The following is a 16,683-nucleotide window of genomic DNA, read 5'->3' as shown; positions in this document are numbered from 1 at the left end:
GGTTGTCATAGAATATAGCAAAGTTAAAGATTAAACAGAAGAGGGAAAGCAGGAATTAAGAATTATAAGACCTATTAAAAATATATCATATGTTTTAACTATAGAGAGTGTTATAATTAAAAAATCAAAACGTGCCAAGATTTATCTGCCATTCACTCCTGGAACCCCAGTCTTGGGGGTTAAGATTTTCCTTCTGAAAAGGAAATTTGTAAAGTCCTGAAGTGAATTCCTAAAATGAAGCCTCAAAAGGATTCCAAACTAATCCTTTTGGATCACACTAAAACACCATATACAACAGCTTGAGTACCAAGGATGTATGTGAAAAATCTCTTTAACTTTAAATCCTCACTCACATATGGAATCTCTGGTTTCTGTTTCTCCCTTTCCCCATTCTTTTCCAGGACAGAATCCCCATTAAAAACTAGCAGCCATGAGTTCGAGTTCGGACGCTGAGATGGCTGTCTTTGGTGAAGCTGCTCCCTACCTTCGAAAATCGGAGAAGGAGCGAATTGAGGCTCAGAACAAGCCCTTTGACGCAAAAACATCAGTGTTTGTGGCAGAACCCAAGGAATCGTACGTGAAAAGCACATTGCAGAGCAGGGAAGGAGGGAAAGTAACTGTAAAGACAGAAGGTGGAGCTGTAAGTAAAAGCATAGAAAGTATTTTTTTTTTTATTCCTGTCATCCATCCATCTTCCTTCCTTCCTTCCTTCCTTCCTTCCTTCCTTCCTTCCTTCCTTCCTTCCTTCCTTCCTTCCTTCCTTCCTTCCTTCCCTCCCTCCCTCCCTCCCTTCCTCTCTCTCTCTCTTTCTCTCTTTCTCTCTTTCTCTCTTTCTTTCTTTCTCTCTTTCTTTCTTTCTCTCTTTCTCTCTTTCTCTCTTTCTTTCTTTCTTTCTTTCTTTCTTTCTTCTTCTTTCTTTCTTTCTTTCTTCTCTTTCTTTCTTTCTTTCTTTCTTTCTTCTTTCTTTCTTTCTTTCTTTCTTTCTTCTCTTCTCTTTCTCTCTTTCTCTCTTTCTCTTCTCTTCTCTCTTCTCTCTTTCTCTCTTCTCTCTCTTTCTTTCTTTCTTTCTTTCTTTCTTTCCTCTTTCCTTCTTCCTTCTTCTTTCCTTCTTTCTTTCTTTCTTTCTTTCTTTCTTCTTTCTTTCTTTCTTTCTTTTCTTTCTTTCTTTCTTTCTTTCTTTCTTTCTTTCTTTCTTTCTTTCTTCTTTCTCTCTTTCTCTCTTTCTTTCTTTCTTCTTTCTTTCTTCTTCTTTCTTTCTTTCTTTCTTTCTTTCTTTCTTTCTTTCTTTCTTTCTTTCTTTCTTCTTTCTTTCTTTCTTTCTTTCTTTTCTTTCTTCTTTCTTTCTTTCTTTCTTTCTCTCCCTCTCTCTTTCTCTCTTTCTTTCTTTCTTTCTTTCTCTCTTCCTTTCTCTCTGTCTTTCTCTCTTCCTTTCTCTCTTCCTTTCTCTCTTCATTTTTCTCTCTCTATCTTATAGGATAGGGGTTAAGAAACTTGCTTAACTTGTGATCAACTCCCTTTAGGTCCCTTGCACTTCTGGTCACCCAAGTGCAGAGCCAGGGGCAGCCCCGAGCCCGAGGGTGCTACTCCCACACTCACTACTCTGGCCAAAAAAACCCAAACATCTTGATTTGAAACCTCACTTGCCTGTGTGACTGCAAATACCCTTTCAGTCCATTTATGGACATTAAATTTGGAAGGCAAAAGAAATTAATTATCCCAGCTACTACCACCAAAGAACTTTAACTAACTAGCCTTTCTTTTCAGTTCCCTAATTCCCAGTATAAATTTCTCCAAAATAAAGTAAAAACTAGATTTTCCTAAAAGATTATCATTTACTTTTAAAATAATGCATTATAATTTCCATTCCTCCTTCCAAAACTTTCTTGTAATGGGAATCAAGGAAAAATAAAATTTTAATAATTAAATGTAAAAGAATGTAAACTGAAAATTAATCCTGGGAGGGAAATGTGAGAATAAAAATACCTTTATAAAAATAATTCATGACAGAAAGCAGATATTCTTTGCATTAGAATCTAAAGCTAACATATTTTCACATCTTTATTTAATAGGACATTGAACAATGTGATTGAACGTACATGTATCACACTATTTTTTTTTTAACCAAAGAGACAAACAAATCCTACTTCCAACCATTAATAGAAACTGGTCTCTTACTTCATTTGCCAGACTCTAACTGTCCGGGAAGACCAAGTGTTCCCCATGAACCCTCCAAAATATGACAAGATTGAGGACATGGCCATGATGACTCACTTGCATGAGCCCGGAGTGCTGTACAACCTCAAAGAGCGTTATGCAGCCTGGATGATCTATGTAAGTGTGTTTCCACATGTCTTTACTCCATTTTGCTCTCCCAATTAGCATAATTAATGTGATTCATTTTCTGATTTTCTCAGACCTACTCGGGGCTCTTCTGTGTCACCGTCAACCCCTACAAGTGGCTGCCGGTGTATAACCCCGAGGTGGTGGCTGCCTACAGAGGCAAAAAGCGCCAGGAGGCCCCGCCCCACATCTTCTCCATCTCAGACAACGCCTATCAGTTCATGTTGACTGGTGAGTAAGTGAATTATAATTTACAGAAATGTGGTAACAAAGTCTTCAATGAACAGATAGACTTGGGGAAATTGATTATAATACATTTGTTTCTAAAGAACTTACAGAGTTCTGATATCATGTGTTCTTGCCAGCAATCATCTTCATTTTACAGTTGAGTCAAGTGAGGCTAACTGAAGACCTTTGCCACCCAAGCTCATGCAGTTAGTACGAGGAAGCCTAGCTGAAAGTTACAATGAATACTTACAGGGGAGTCTCAGAGCAAGAGAAAATAGCCGCAATGGAGACATGCTAAGAGTTCAGTGCTACTGCCCTCTTTCCTGATCTTCTAAGACGCTGCTGAAGATGTGACTCCAGGGAGGTCAAGACTCATAAAAGTCTTCATGAGCTCTTGCACAGCTCGGGTTTAAAAGTCTTGCCAGTCTGACTAAGGCTGTAAAAGTCCGTCTGGGACCCACTTGATCTATGCAATGTAGGAGCTGGGCCCTATCACCCACATTTTCAGGGAGCTATGTTTTTCAGGCTGTTGTGGTGATGTTCTTCACATAAAAAAGAAATTAATCTTAAACGCCACACAAGTTTTGTGTATCTAAGTGTTCAAACAGGAATTTCAGAGGATAAAATAGTAAAGTAGGGATATTTTTTTTCTAATAAATGAGAAAATAGAAACACAACTAAGGAAAAGGTGAGTTTCTTCAGAGAAGTTTATTATTTTTGCCTTTACAAACAATTTTGGTATGCATTATCAGCCCAAATACAGCATTAAAACTGTTTATATTCACACACCAAATGTATTGCTTTTGGAAATATTATAAATTCCCCCAGTTTTCTATTTTTCCATGGGATTTGGGGGATCTTCAGGGATTTATTTCCTTTCTGATATTTAATGAGTTTTTGTGGCACTTGACTCAAGTTGTCTTTTTAAGAAGAGATGGGAATAAAATAGAACTCTTCCATTACAACTTGGCTAGTTGTCCTACAAAGATTTCATATCACTAGATTGCTCTTTGCTTGTCAATAGAAGCTAACTACATTATAGAAATTATCCAGCTCTTGACTCATTCCAGAAGTTCAATACTCGGCAGCTGCATTTACACTGTTTTGAAAACCACCACATGACCAAATCCCCATTTATCAAGCTTTTGGCCGATTTTAAATTCAAGATTACTATGGCTACCAGACAAGATTTTCATATGAAATATTGACAAATCATTGCATTAATCTGGTTAATTTTACTTTGACAAGAGACTATAACATACTTCTCTCATTCCCACAAAATACAAAATCTCTCATAACTTTTCTATTGGAAAAATATTTTAAGGTATGTGTTCCACTTCCACAAATTAAGCTTTGAAGTTCTTTAAAGTGTATGCATTTGAATAACATAGATTTTAATTTGTTCCTCTGAAAATTTTTAAATTTGAGAATATACTAAAATCTACAATCAATGAACAATTAAAGATTGATTAGAATAAAGCATTTTAATCATAAAATAAGTTACTTTTTGTTTAAGTATATTATGTACATAGAAAAATAAAAATAAAAACATTGATGCATTTATAATTTCAGAATGTTTTTCTTATTTATTTTTATTAGCAGTGTAATTAGTGATACTAGTTTGGAAGAAGCAAGAAAATTTAAGTAATTGGAAGTATGAAAATTTAATTAATTGAAAGTCAAATACCCTAGTGCCTCTGCTTCTAATAATTCATATAACTACTATTGGAAAAATCACTTATTACTCTATTTGATTCTTTATCTATTAAATGTAAAGACAGGCCTAAACAATTTCTGAGATCTCTTATGGATTTAAAGTTCTATGATTCTTAAGTAGTACAGATGAAACTACAGTTTCTTCACTGTTAAAAAAATAAATTAAAGGAAACAGCCTATCGACTGACAGAAAATATTCACACATTATACAGTAGACAAAGGCTATTGTGCACAATCTATAAGTACTACAAAACAGCAGAAAAAAAACAGCAAAAAATAGGAAGAGGAAATAAACACAACTTTTCTCAAAAAAAAAGTAAAATGACCATAAGGCATAATAAAAAGTATTCAACACCATTAATTATTAGAGAAATTTAATGATGTATCACCACACACTACTGAAAATGTTTTATTTCAAAAAGTCCAGAAACAATAAATGCTGTCAGAGATGTGTGGAAAAAAAAATTTTTGACTGCTATTTGGAGTGTTCTTAGGGTTTGCCTTTTTGAAAACTAGTTTGGAAATTTCTCAAAAACCTATAAAAAGAATTTTCATATTACCACTCTTGGGCATCTACTCCAAGAGCAAGAAAATAGTGATTCAAAAGAATATAAGCACACTTACTCTTATCACAGCTTTTCATAGCCAAGACAACAACCAAAGTGTCCAACAACACTTTGGTATATATACATAATATATAATTCATCTATGAGAAAAAAATAAAATTTTGCTGTTTGTTGTGATCTACTGAAGGAAGTCATTATAAGTGAAGTGAGTCAGAATTCAAAATAAAATGCTCAGCCATCTCACTCACTCATATGCAGAGTTTAAAGAAGCAAAGCAAGTGATTAGACAATCCCCAGTGGGAAAAAATTCTGAGACATTGTCAATAGAATGTGAATTGAGGAAAGTAAGACAGGACTGGGAAGGGGTGGGGGAGGGCTAAGACAAACCTTTGTGACAAGCATCTCAATACTCTGATGGTTGGCAATGTCACTGTAAATTTACAATAAAAATATAGATATAAACAATACCTAAATAAAAACAGAGGTAGAGAAGCTTAAGCAATGAGTTAATTTTTTTCAAAAGATATTAGGTCCAGGGGCTGGAGCAATAGCACAGCGGGTAGGGCATTTGCCTTGCACGCAGCTGACCCGGGTTTGATTCTCAGCATCCCACATGGTACCCCAACACCGCCAGGGGTAATTCCTGAGTGCATGAGCCAGGAGTAACCCCTGTGCATCACAGGGTGTGACCCAAAAAGCAAAAAGATATTAGGTCCAGAGAGGTAGTGTAAGGGGTAAGTTCTCTTGCATAAATCCTACCTTTCATTCCTGTCACGTATATGTACTTTCAGGAGTGATTCCTGAGCACAGAATCAAAAAAAGTCCTTGAAACAGCTGGATGTAGCCCAAAGTCCAAAAAAGATTTTAAAGAAATAAAAATTAAACAAAAAAGAAATTATTGATGTCTGGAATTTTATTTAAAAGAATCCAGTGCAACTGGTATGGGTATAAATTATATAAAATGAGTCAAGTGATATCGATTAAAACTGTAAAAGTTGTACATGGGAAATTTTTGTATTATGGTTCATTTTTATATTTGAAATCTCCCACAACAAAGGTTTTAAAAATTAATAACAATTAAATAAATTAAATAATAAAAATCAATACATACAAAATAGTACATTCTGCTTTAGGTTGAATTCTTGTCCAGGCACTTCCTGTTTCAACTCTGGCAAGCTGGTTTTCCTACTCACCGTCTCATGTTTTACGGGAGAATAGGACTAATCACCACCCTACGCACTATGATGATTAAATTTAATTCTTATTTATAAAGAGCTTAGTTATACTACCTATCACAAAGTATTATTTATTTTAAAGTATTAAATATTTCCATTTATCTATTGATAACAAATTCAAAATATTTTAAAACATGATTCTTTGCCTCTTAGTTTCACAAATTTTACTAGGAAAGATGAATACTATTTGGGGAATAAACCAAAATGAAAATTAGAGGTGAAACATTCAAAATATTTTTTAAAAGACTGTTTTATCTGACTAGATTCAATTATGTTTATATTGATTGCACTTTCAAAAAACTTATAGTCTTGATTTTTCTTCCACAGATCGCGAGAACCAGTCCATCTTGATCACGTATGTGATTTTTTTTTTCATTCTTCTCTTGTTTGTGGAGATTGTCATCTTAGCTGCAAACAGTGAGCTGTCGTTCTGATTACTTTTCTGCTTTCTCTGGACAGTGGAGAATCTGGTGCAGGGAAGACTGTGAACACCAAGCGTGTCATCCAGTACTTTGCAACAATTGCAGTTACTGGGGAGAAGAAGAAGGAGGAGGCTGCTTCTGGCAAAATGCAGGTGGGTCTTATAGCCCAAGACAGAAGGGTTTTCTGGGAACCCCGGATATGGAGGCTGGTCTTGCTTGCAGGGGACTCTGGAAGATCAGATCATCAGTGCCAACCCTCTACTGGAGGCCTTTGGGAATGCCAAGACTGTGAGAAATGACAACTCCTCTCGCTTTGTAAGTTGTTTGGACACAGCCTTTTTGTATTTAAGTGCCAGAATGGCCATATCTGAATTACCAAATGAATTTATTGTCTTTCTGTGTGTTTTATAACATTCTAATAATAAATAACACATATCTTTTCAAGGGTAAATTCATTAGAATCCACTTTGGAACTACAGGAAAGCTGGCTTCTGCGGATATTGAAACATGTAAGTAATGGGATTGTTGGAATTTAAAACAGATAAACAAGTGATTTCAATGACAGGGAACATATTTTCAGCATTTGGTATGCATTAAATTAAATTCTGAGCAAATGCCAAATAGCAATAATCCACTAAGACAGATGGCTTTGCAGCACATTTTGGAATTCATGCTTCAGAGGTAACTGTGACATCCCATGAAAATACTAGAACTATTTTTTTGTTCATATAAATTACCTGTAGGTTTGTAATACATTTTTTGTGATTTCACTTTGATCTGAGATTTGATAGGTTTTCTAAGGTTTTTCATTACAACCTGAGGAAAGGGATATAAAAGATCAATTTAAATATAGTGATCATGGATCTCTCATATGAAAGGTCTATTTTCACTAAAGTATGTATGCTTCTTTATATTCATAGTTGGTTATGATCTTGGTAAATTATGTTTTTTCAATTGTTATATTTAACATTAAGAGTTGCCCTACTTGAAATTTCAATGGGGAGTAATGTAATATTACAATTTTAGCATTTATATTCCAGCAGCATTTTTTTTTCCAATTTAAGATTTATTTTTCTTTTTTCCCAGATCTTCTAGAAAAATCTAGAGTTACTTTCCAATTAAAGGCAGAAAGAAGCTACCATATTTTTTATCAGATCACTTCCAATAAGAAACCAGATCTGATTGGTAAGAAAGAAGTTAAATTCATGGACACAGATGAACCTTAAAATAATAATATTCTTATTGTAGTAAAAATATTACTAACATTTGACAATTTAAAATGCACATTTTGATTTCTGTGTTTTTAGAGATGCTTCTGATCACCACCAACCCTTACGACTATGCCTTTGTCAGTCAAGGGGAGATTACAGTCCCCAGCATTGATGACCAAGAAGAGTTGATGGCCACAGATGTAAGTCTCTCTCTCCCTTCCCCCTCTGCCTCTCACATACACACATACACATAACTTCTTTTAAAAAATCAACTTTGTATGGCAATGACAGTTACAGTATACTATAGGTGTGATTACTTTAGGTTTTTATGTTCTCTAATATATTTACAAGTTAAATAAGCCTACTTATGTACCACCATCATTTCCCCCCAAAAGAGTGCCATCGACATTCTGGGATTTTCTCCAGAAGAAAAAGTGTCTATCTATAAGCTCACGGGGGCTGTGATGCACTATGGAAACATGAAATTCAAGCAGAAGCAGCGTGAGGAGCAGGCGGAGCCAGATGGCACTGAAGGTACCAAATAAAGCTATATACGGGTATAAACTAGAAAATAAGACAAGAAAATGGTCGAAGTATCTATACTAAAACTTACACCTTCTTTGTAGTTGAACTTTTGAAGACAACACTATATGCTTTCCTCATCCCCTTTTTCTCATATTCATTTTTATTATTTCTACCCAAACCAAATAGGTTAAAATGAACTCTAACAGTCACTTACTAGGATATACCTAAAAGCAAAGTTCAGCACTAGATGATAGAGAAAGATTACAAAACAGTACTTCTGCTTTGTTTTGGCAATGATAGGTAAATGTAAGAACATGGAGGCACCTTTATACTATCCTTCAACTATGCTTGCAGTATCTTACTAGTAGAATCTAAGACTCTTGGCTTACATAAAATACTTCCATAAATATTTATTTTTATAATTTTTTAAAATGATACAAATAAATTGTTAAAGGCCAGCTTAACTTTGAAAACAAGTTAAACGTAAGGGAACTACTAGGATAGAGAGGATATGTACCATTAGATAAAAATCCTTTTTTTTTTTGTTTTGATTTGTTTTGTTTTTGGGCTGGGGCTTCTCCCATTGTGCTGCCCCTGCAGTGCTCAGTATTGAGAGAACAGAATTGAACCTGGACCTTGTGTTTTACAGATACAAGCTCTAGTCCTTTTAGTTATCCTTCCAATCCTTAACATCATCATCATCATCATCATCATCATCATCATCATCATCATCATCATCATCCCATTGATCGTCGATTTTCTTGAGTGGTCTTAGTATCGTCTCCATTCGTCCTACCCCTGAGATTTTAGCAACCTCTCTTTACTCGTCCTTCTCAACGGTGCAGCATTGGAGGCTCTTTCAGGGTCAGGGGAATGAGACCCATTATTGTTACTGATTTTGGCATATGAATACACCACGGGAACCTTGCCAGGCTCTCCCGTGCGGGTAGGAAACTTTCGGTAGCTTGCCAGGTTCTCTGAGAGAGAGAAAACTAGGCTGTAAGATGTCTTCCAGAAGCTTGGTTTTATAGTCTCTGGATGTTGGCCATTGATGGGATTACATGGCTCCAGGGGCAGTTTCTGGGTGTGAGTGCCTAGCTACTGGAAAATGGGGAATCTGGTCAGAAGAGGCCCAGTCCCGATCTGAGCAGGCTTGGAGATCTCAGCCTCAGGTCCCGCACACCTGGGTTCCTCTGCCGGTTCCTTCATGCATGAGGCTCGTCCTTCATGCATGAGGTCCTTGAATATGGCTGTGGCTGGGTTCTGGAGGTCTTCGGCTGCGGGGCCTCTGCTCAGGGTGGGGAGGAAACTCAACCTGGCCCCTCTGAGGGGCCCCAGTGAAGACAGCCAGGCGCTGGCAAGAGACTCTGCCTTAACAATATTTCTCAAATTGTATCTCTGCAGTTGCTGACAAGGCTGCCTATCTCCAGAACCTAAATTCTGCTGACTTGCTCAAAGCCCTGTGCTATCCCAGGGTCAAAGTTGGCAATGAGTACGTCACCAAAGGTCAGACTGTGCAACAAGTAAGTGCATGAACTCAGTGAGTCATACATATTCAGTATTTCAATGACATATGATATACGCCTCCTTTAATAACATCCTTAATAATGCCATAAAACATTACCCTGTCCATAAAGGTGTACAATGCAGTAGGTGCTCTGGCCAAAGCTGTTTATGAGAAAATGTTCCTGTGGATGGTCACCCGCATCAACCAGCAGCTGGACACCAAGCAGCCCAGGCAGTACTTCATTGGGGTCCTGGACATTGCAGGATTTGAGATCTTTGATGTGAGTTCACATTATATTTATATTCAGTTTAGAAGAAGTAAGAGGAAGGCACTTTGGGCTTTATGTGCTGAGAATAGTTATTACTAATTTCTGTAGTGTCCACTTTGTTTTCTCCAACAATGCACTGAGAATAGGAACTACCTAAAATATCTAAGAGGTAACAGAATTGAATAAAAAAATTACTGTCACTGTCATCCCATTGCTCATTGATTTTATCAAGCGGGCACCAGTAACGTTGCTAATGTGAGACTTGTTGTTTCTGTTTTTGGTATATCAAATGTGCCATGGAGAGCTTGCCAGTCTCTGGCATGTGGATGAGATACTCTCAGTAGCTTGCCGGGCTCTCCTAGAGGGATGGAGGAATCAAACATGGGTTGGCCACGTGCAAGGCAAATGCCCTACCCGCTGTGCTATTGCTCCAGTCTTGAATAAAAAAATCTGTCACTGTCACTGTCATCCGTTGCTCATCTATTTGTTCAAGCGGGCACCAGTAATGTCTCTCATTGTGAGACTTATTGTTACTGTTTTTGGCATATCGAATACGCCACAGGTAGCTTGCCAGGCTCTGCCGTGCAGGCGCGATACTCTCGGTAGCTTGCCGGGCTCTCCGAGAGGGACAAAGGAATTGAACAGGGGTCAGCCGCATGAAAGGCGAATGCCCTACTGCTGTGCTATTGTTTTTTTTATTCATTCACTAGAATGAATAAAAAATAGCAACATCTATTAATAAATTAATATATTTCAGGATCTATGCTAAGTATTTCAAAATTCTCATTTTATCTTCAAAACAACTTGTGAGTATTAATTCTAATTACATGTGGTAAAGGAGAGGTTCAGAAATCAAAATACTTGCTAAAAATCCTATAGTCATATATGGCAAAATCAGGATAGTGCTTGGTCTTTAGCTTAAATATATGGTGCTTTATTATACATAAGGCTATTCAGTGGAAAAGAAGGTACCTAAATATATAGCCATATACATATATAAAGAGAGATAGATCATAGACATTATTCTACCAGGGTCATCTGACCATATAATTTTCTCCTCTGTGACTTTAGCTTCATTGTCTATAAGATGAGGTTGCAAGTTATAAGGACTTTCAAGTCTTTTTAGCCATATCAGGTTCTGGTTTTCACATATGGTTTTACCATATGTTTGATGTAAGTAAATAAGAAATTATCTTATTAATTTATTTTGTACATAAGCTAAAATCTTAAGATAATTTTTTCTAAATATTGTATCAGCTATTAGGGAATGTTTTTCTGTTAGGGAAAAACATCTTGAACAGGGGACTCAGCATGGTAATAGAAGTGAGACTCTCCAAAACTACTTTCACAATTAAATCTGAACCACACAACTCATAGGGCCATCAGTAAAGTTTCACTGCATATATCGCTCAGGCAATCATAGGGTATAAAGAGTTAGTCTACAAGAACCATTGTTGTATAAGTAATTTTGATTCCTTACATAATGCCAAGGATTTCTAGGAAAAGCACATAACAGAAATCACTCCCCCCTGAGATATTTTTGTTTATTTTGCAAGCTACACCCAGTAGTACTCTTGGCTACTCAGAACTACTCTCTGCTCAGTACTCCAGGACCACGCCCAGTTCTGCTGGGACCACATAGTGTGGGAATTAAGCCCGGGATTCCTGCATGCAAATCATGTGCTCAACCTGTTGAGCTATCTCCTGGCCCTCCCCTGAGATTTTTTTTAAAGGAGAAACAATTGTTTTTAAAGTTGTATTTAATTGCAATCTTGCACCGTTTATCAATGAAATAATTTTGTGATAAGATTTGCATGATTTTTCTATAAAATAATTTTCAGTAATGAATGAAACCCGTATTAAAATGCAGTGTTGTAAAATTGCTTTGTGCAGTTCAACAGCCTGGAGCAGCTGTGCATCAACTTCACCAATGAGAAGCTGCAACAGTTTTTCAACCACCACATGTTCGTGCTGGAGCAGGAGGAGTACAAGAAGGAAGGCATCGAGTGGGAGTTCATCGACTTCGGCATGGACCTGGCCGCCTGCATCGAGCTCATCGAGAAGGTTGGTTTGATTTCTAAACAAACATTGAACCATAATGATAACTTGCCTCGTGTCGAAAACAAGTCTAGAAATTGCTACTATATCTTAACTAGATTTATATCGAAACAAAATTAAAAATCACTGTTTAGAAATAATTTTCTATTTTTAAACTTTATCTAAGAAGCATCAGAGGATATTATGTTTCATTTTGTTCTAAACAGTTTTTACACTGATTCAAGTCTAGTACTAAAAAACTCTATTACTATTATTAAAATTGTTATATTATTATTATTTGGGGCTGGAGCGATGGCACCAGCGGTAGGGCGTTCGCCTTTCAGGCCGCTGACCTGTGTTTGATTCCTCTGTCCCTCTCAAAGAGCCTGGCAAGCTACCGAGAGTATAGCGCCCTCACGGCAGAGCCTGGCAAGCTACCCGTGCTGTATTGGATGTGCCAAAAACAATAACAAATAAGTCTCACAATCGAGAGACGTTACTGGTGCCCGCTTAAACAAAGGGATGACAGTGACAGTGATTATTATTTGAGGTCATACCTGGTGGCACTTATGGGTAATTCCTAGCTCTTTTCTCAGGAGTGACTCCTGGTGGTGCTTGGGGACCATTGTGGTCCTGGCAATCAAACCTGGGTTAGCTGCATGCAGGACAAATGCTTTAACCTCTGTGCTATTTCTCCAGCCCTCAAGTCCAATTTTAAAGCAACAATTTTAAATCTATTGACCCACTTCACTGATTCTAAGTCTTTCCATTGTGATCTAAGAGGTCAATGGAAATAAGGCTTTTTATAAATAAAATTTAACATGTAACATAATCATAGTTTGTATAAAAAGTAATCTATTTGGAAGTTAAGAATCAAATTATTTGTGCTTCTTAATAGTCTAAGAAAGTATATGCCCCAAAGATCGCAGTATAAGTTGTACAATCTATACTACCTAGTTATTGTGTCTAAATAAACACCATTCTATGTCAGTGAGTCCTTTTTATAGCAAAATCAAACTTAAACCAATAGATTAATTCAGTTTGCATGGAAATAAAACTGTGGCACAATACAGAGCATTTTAATAAATTCCCCTCATTTATTGTGTTGACACCTGGCGTTTATATTCAACTACACTTTTTTTTTAGCTTTTTAGGTCACACCCAGCGATTCACAGGGGTTACTCCTGGGTTTGCACTCAGGAATTACTCCTGGCGGTGCTCAGGGAACGCAAACTCCCTACCTGATGTGCTATCTGTCCAGCCCCTCAACTTTCTTTTAACTGAATATGATACTATGGGATTATTATGTGATAATGGTAGAAACATCATTCTTGTGATAACAAAAGAACTTTTTGAATGTTGATTTGAGATTACTTTATAAATGCTTTTGAGTCAATGTTTTCATGAATCAATACAATGACGGTCATGATGTCTATATTTTTGAGATACGATAAGATAACTTACATACACTCTTCTGGTTTCAGCCACTGGGCATCTTCTCCATCCTGGAAGAGGAGTGCATGTTCCCCAAGGCCACAGACACCTCCTTCAAGAACAAGCTGTATGACCAGCACCTGGGAAAGTCCAACAACTTCCAGAAGCCCAAGCCTGCCAAAGGCAAGGCCGAGGCCCACTTCTCACTGGTGCACTATGCTGGCACAGTGGACTACAACATTGCCGGCTGGCTGGACAAGAACAAGGACCCGCTCAATGACACAGTTGTGGGACTGTACCAGAAGTCTGCCATGAAGACTTTGGCTAGTCTCTTCTCCACATACGCTAGTGCTGAAGCAGGTACCATCTCTGTCCTTAATCTAAATAGTACAAATTCCTGAGAATTTCCACAGAGTTCTACATATTTTCATGTAACATTCTGGTCTCAAGTATTTTACTTTATGGATTTTCTTTTCAACTCAGATGGTGCAAAGAAAGGTGCTAAAAAGAAAGGCTCTTCATTTCAGACTGTATCAGCACTCTTTAGGGTAAAGTATAAATTTTATTTGAAAAATCTATTCCATTTCAATGAATCTCCACGTTATAATATTGATTTGAAATGCATTAGGAGAAATTGAAATGTTAATAAGGATCACTTTAAATATTCACCTTGTTGGGTACAACCAAAGCAATACTTTATGGTTGAATGTTTTACTTGTTAATTCTTGTTATGATTATTTAATCTATTTAGGCATGTCGAAATATCCTTGGGCCGGAAACGATAGTACAGTGGGTAGGGTATTTGCCTTGCACGTGGCCAACCCCAGGCTTGATCCCTAGACTCCCATATGGTCCCCTGAGCACTGCCAGGAGTAATTCCTGAGTGCATAGCCAGAAGTAGCCCTTGAGCATCGCTGTGACCCAAAAAAGCCCCCCCACAAATAACAAAGGAAAAAAATTCAAGGCAAAAATTTCCTTAAATCCTTAAAACTAATATAAGGCTGTTTTTCAAAGAACCATGGTGCATTTCAAGCTTTTTTTGTGAAAGAAGTATTATTATTCAATTAATGTTGTCCGTTAAGAATATCCCTGAGAGGCTGGAGCTATAGCACAGCGGGTAGGGCATTTGCCTGCACATGGCCAACAAGAGTTCGATTCTCAGCTTCCAGGAGTAATTCCTGAGCTCATGAGCACCTCCAGGAGTAATTCCTGAGTTCATGAGCCAGGAGTAACCCCTATGCATCACTGGGTGTGACCCAAAAAAGAAAAAATAAAGAAAGAAATGTCCTTGAATTCTTTGAAAATGAATCTGACACAAATTCTTTAGGACATCATTCCACAAGAACACGCTTTTGCTTTTGTAATAGCTAAAAATCATCTAGAGCTTAGTGTTCAGATAGATGATTAAGCTAGAATTTAAACCTTGAGGGGGATGTTGAGATAATACAGTAGGTAGGGTACTTGCCTTGCACCAACCTGTGTTTAATCCCTGGTACTTCATATGGTTCCCTGAGTCCTTTAGGAGTGACCTCTGAGTGCAGAGCCAGTAATGAGCCCTGAGCACTGCTTAGTGTGACCCCAAAACCAAAATAATAACTCTTGAGCTTAAAATAAAATGAGTAATTTGGTTACTTATGATGTGGTTTCTTAAGTAGTTTAAAAATGAACTGTTTAAAGAACAGTGAATATATATATATATATAAATGCTTAAGATAATTGTTACTTGATCAGTCCTATTCCTTTTAAAAAATAAATACAGATCTAGGGGACATTTTACCTGAGCACAACAACAACAAAACCTCATTGATGTATGAACTATAACCTAAATGGAAAATTTTCCTTTAGTTATTTGATTTTTTCATTATTAGTTTTTATTCTTTCACATAATACATAATAGATTGTTCCTCAACTCATACGTGTATAAGCGTTCAATGTTTGAAAGTTATATAACTTCTTAACGTCTTATTTCTTAGTTTCCACTATTTAACAATGGGGAGGGCGTTTGCCTTGCATGCAGCCGACCCGGATTCCTTTGCCCCTCTCAGAGAGCCCGGCAAGCTACCGAGAGTATCCCGCCCACGTGGCAGAGCCTGACAAGCTACCCGTGGCATAATCAAAGTGCCAAAAACAGTAACAATAAGTCTCACAATGGAGACGTTACTGGTGCCTGCTCGAGCAAATCGATTAACAACCGGATGACACTGCGACAGTGCTATAGTGCTAGAAAACAAAACCATTTTCTTCTGTAGAAGTACACTAAGATATATTTTAAAATATTCATGTATGAATTTTCTAGGGTGAAAAAATAGTGTATGAAATAATTACTTTACTTCTTTTTTCTTTCTGTTCTGTGGAAAGGAGGGAGTCTGAGCCATACCTGGTAGTGCTCAGGCTTCCTCCTAACTCTCCTTAGAAATCAACCCTGGTGGTACTCAGAGGACCATATGCGCTACCAGAATTTGAATCTGGATCAAGCATAAGCAAGGCTAGAGTCTTACCCTTTAACCTCTATTACTTTATTTATGCATTATTCCTCCATATGTTGCAGGGATCACTCCAAGATACGGATCCACCACAGTGGTTATATAGTCTTGTGATTGCTGATTTTTCAAAACCAAAAAACAAAATAAGGCATCATAGGCTCTACAAAATAATAAATTTAGAAAAAAATATTAAAAGTTGAGTCAAGTCTTAATTTGAGTTACCACTGTGAATTTCTTTTTTTTTTCCTGGTTTTGTTTCTCCACCAAGTTTTTAAAATGTGTATCACCATGAATTTCTATTGTGAATCAATTCTTTGAGACATGAAAGAGATATATAGAAAATATCAACTATTTTCAGGTGAGACCTTGTGAGATGAAGGAATTTTTTATAGAAAGAACTAAAGAAGCTCATTAGTAGCATAGTGAGACTATAGACAATTTTGTATCTTCTAATTCTCGGTAAAACATACTTCCTTCCACCAAGTTTACTGAATTTTCAGTTTGTTTATAGGATAGATCTTGCATGCTATACGTGAATATCTTGGATAACTGTATTTATTGCCAGAATTTTGGTCATCTAATTATTTGACTAGAATAGAATTCTTGAGACTTTGGGATTATATGCATGAGAAACCATTACTAATAGTATTGTAAACCACATAATCTCTTGTTTAAATTATAAATAAATTACAGAGCAAGTAAAGCCATATA

General features: G+C 36.8%; 1 protein-coding gene across 3 annotated transcripts in view; it reads left to right on the top strand.

The window, feature by feature from the left end:
• Positions 1-430: 430 nt before the first annotated feature.
• The window catches only part of MYH8 (myosin heavy chain 8), a 36,826-nt gene continuing 20,573 nt past the window's right edge, over positions 431-16,683 (top strand). Inside the window, exons 1-15 of one of the 3 annotated variants that reach the window (XM_004603907.2) lie at positions 431-640; positions 2,188-2,331; positions 2,415-2,571; positions 6,413-6,440; positions 6,545-6,659; positions 6,730-6,822; positions 6,953-7,016; positions 7,594-7,692; positions 7,815-7,918; positions 8,114-8,252; positions 9,648-9,766; positions 9,881-10,030; positions 11,912-12,082; positions 13,540-13,849; positions 13,973-14,037. In XM_004603907.2, the coding sequence (XP_004603964.1) occupies positions 431-640; positions 2,188-2,331; positions 2,415-2,571; positions 6,413-6,440; positions 6,545-6,659; positions 6,730-6,822; positions 6,953-7,016; positions 7,594-7,692; positions 7,815-7,918; positions 8,114-8,252; positions 9,648-9,766; positions 9,881-10,030; positions 11,912-12,082; positions 13,540-13,849; positions 13,973-14,037 (1,968 nt within the window). Of the gene's footprint in view, positions 641-2,187; positions 2,332-2,414; positions 2,572-6,412; positions 6,441-6,544; positions 6,660-6,729; positions 6,823-6,952; positions 7,017-7,593; positions 7,693-7,814; positions 7,919-8,113; positions 8,253-9,647; positions 9,767-9,880; positions 10,031-11,911; positions 12,083-13,539; positions 13,877-13,968; positions 14,038-16,683 lie in introns of all 3 variants that reach the window. The other 2 variants (XM_012931687.2, XM_012931686.2) reach the window with 2 other exon arrangements.

This window comes from Sorex araneus, chromosome 6 (assembly GCF_027595985.1).
Source record: "Sorex araneus isolate mSorAra2 chromosome 6, mSorAra2.pri, whole genome shotgun sequence".
NCBI classification, from domain to species: domain Eukaryota; kingdom Metazoa; phylum Chordata; class Mammalia; order Eulipotyphla; family Soricidae; genus Sorex; species Sorex araneus.
This window is presented reverse-complemented; position numbering and strand designations above follow the sequence as displayed.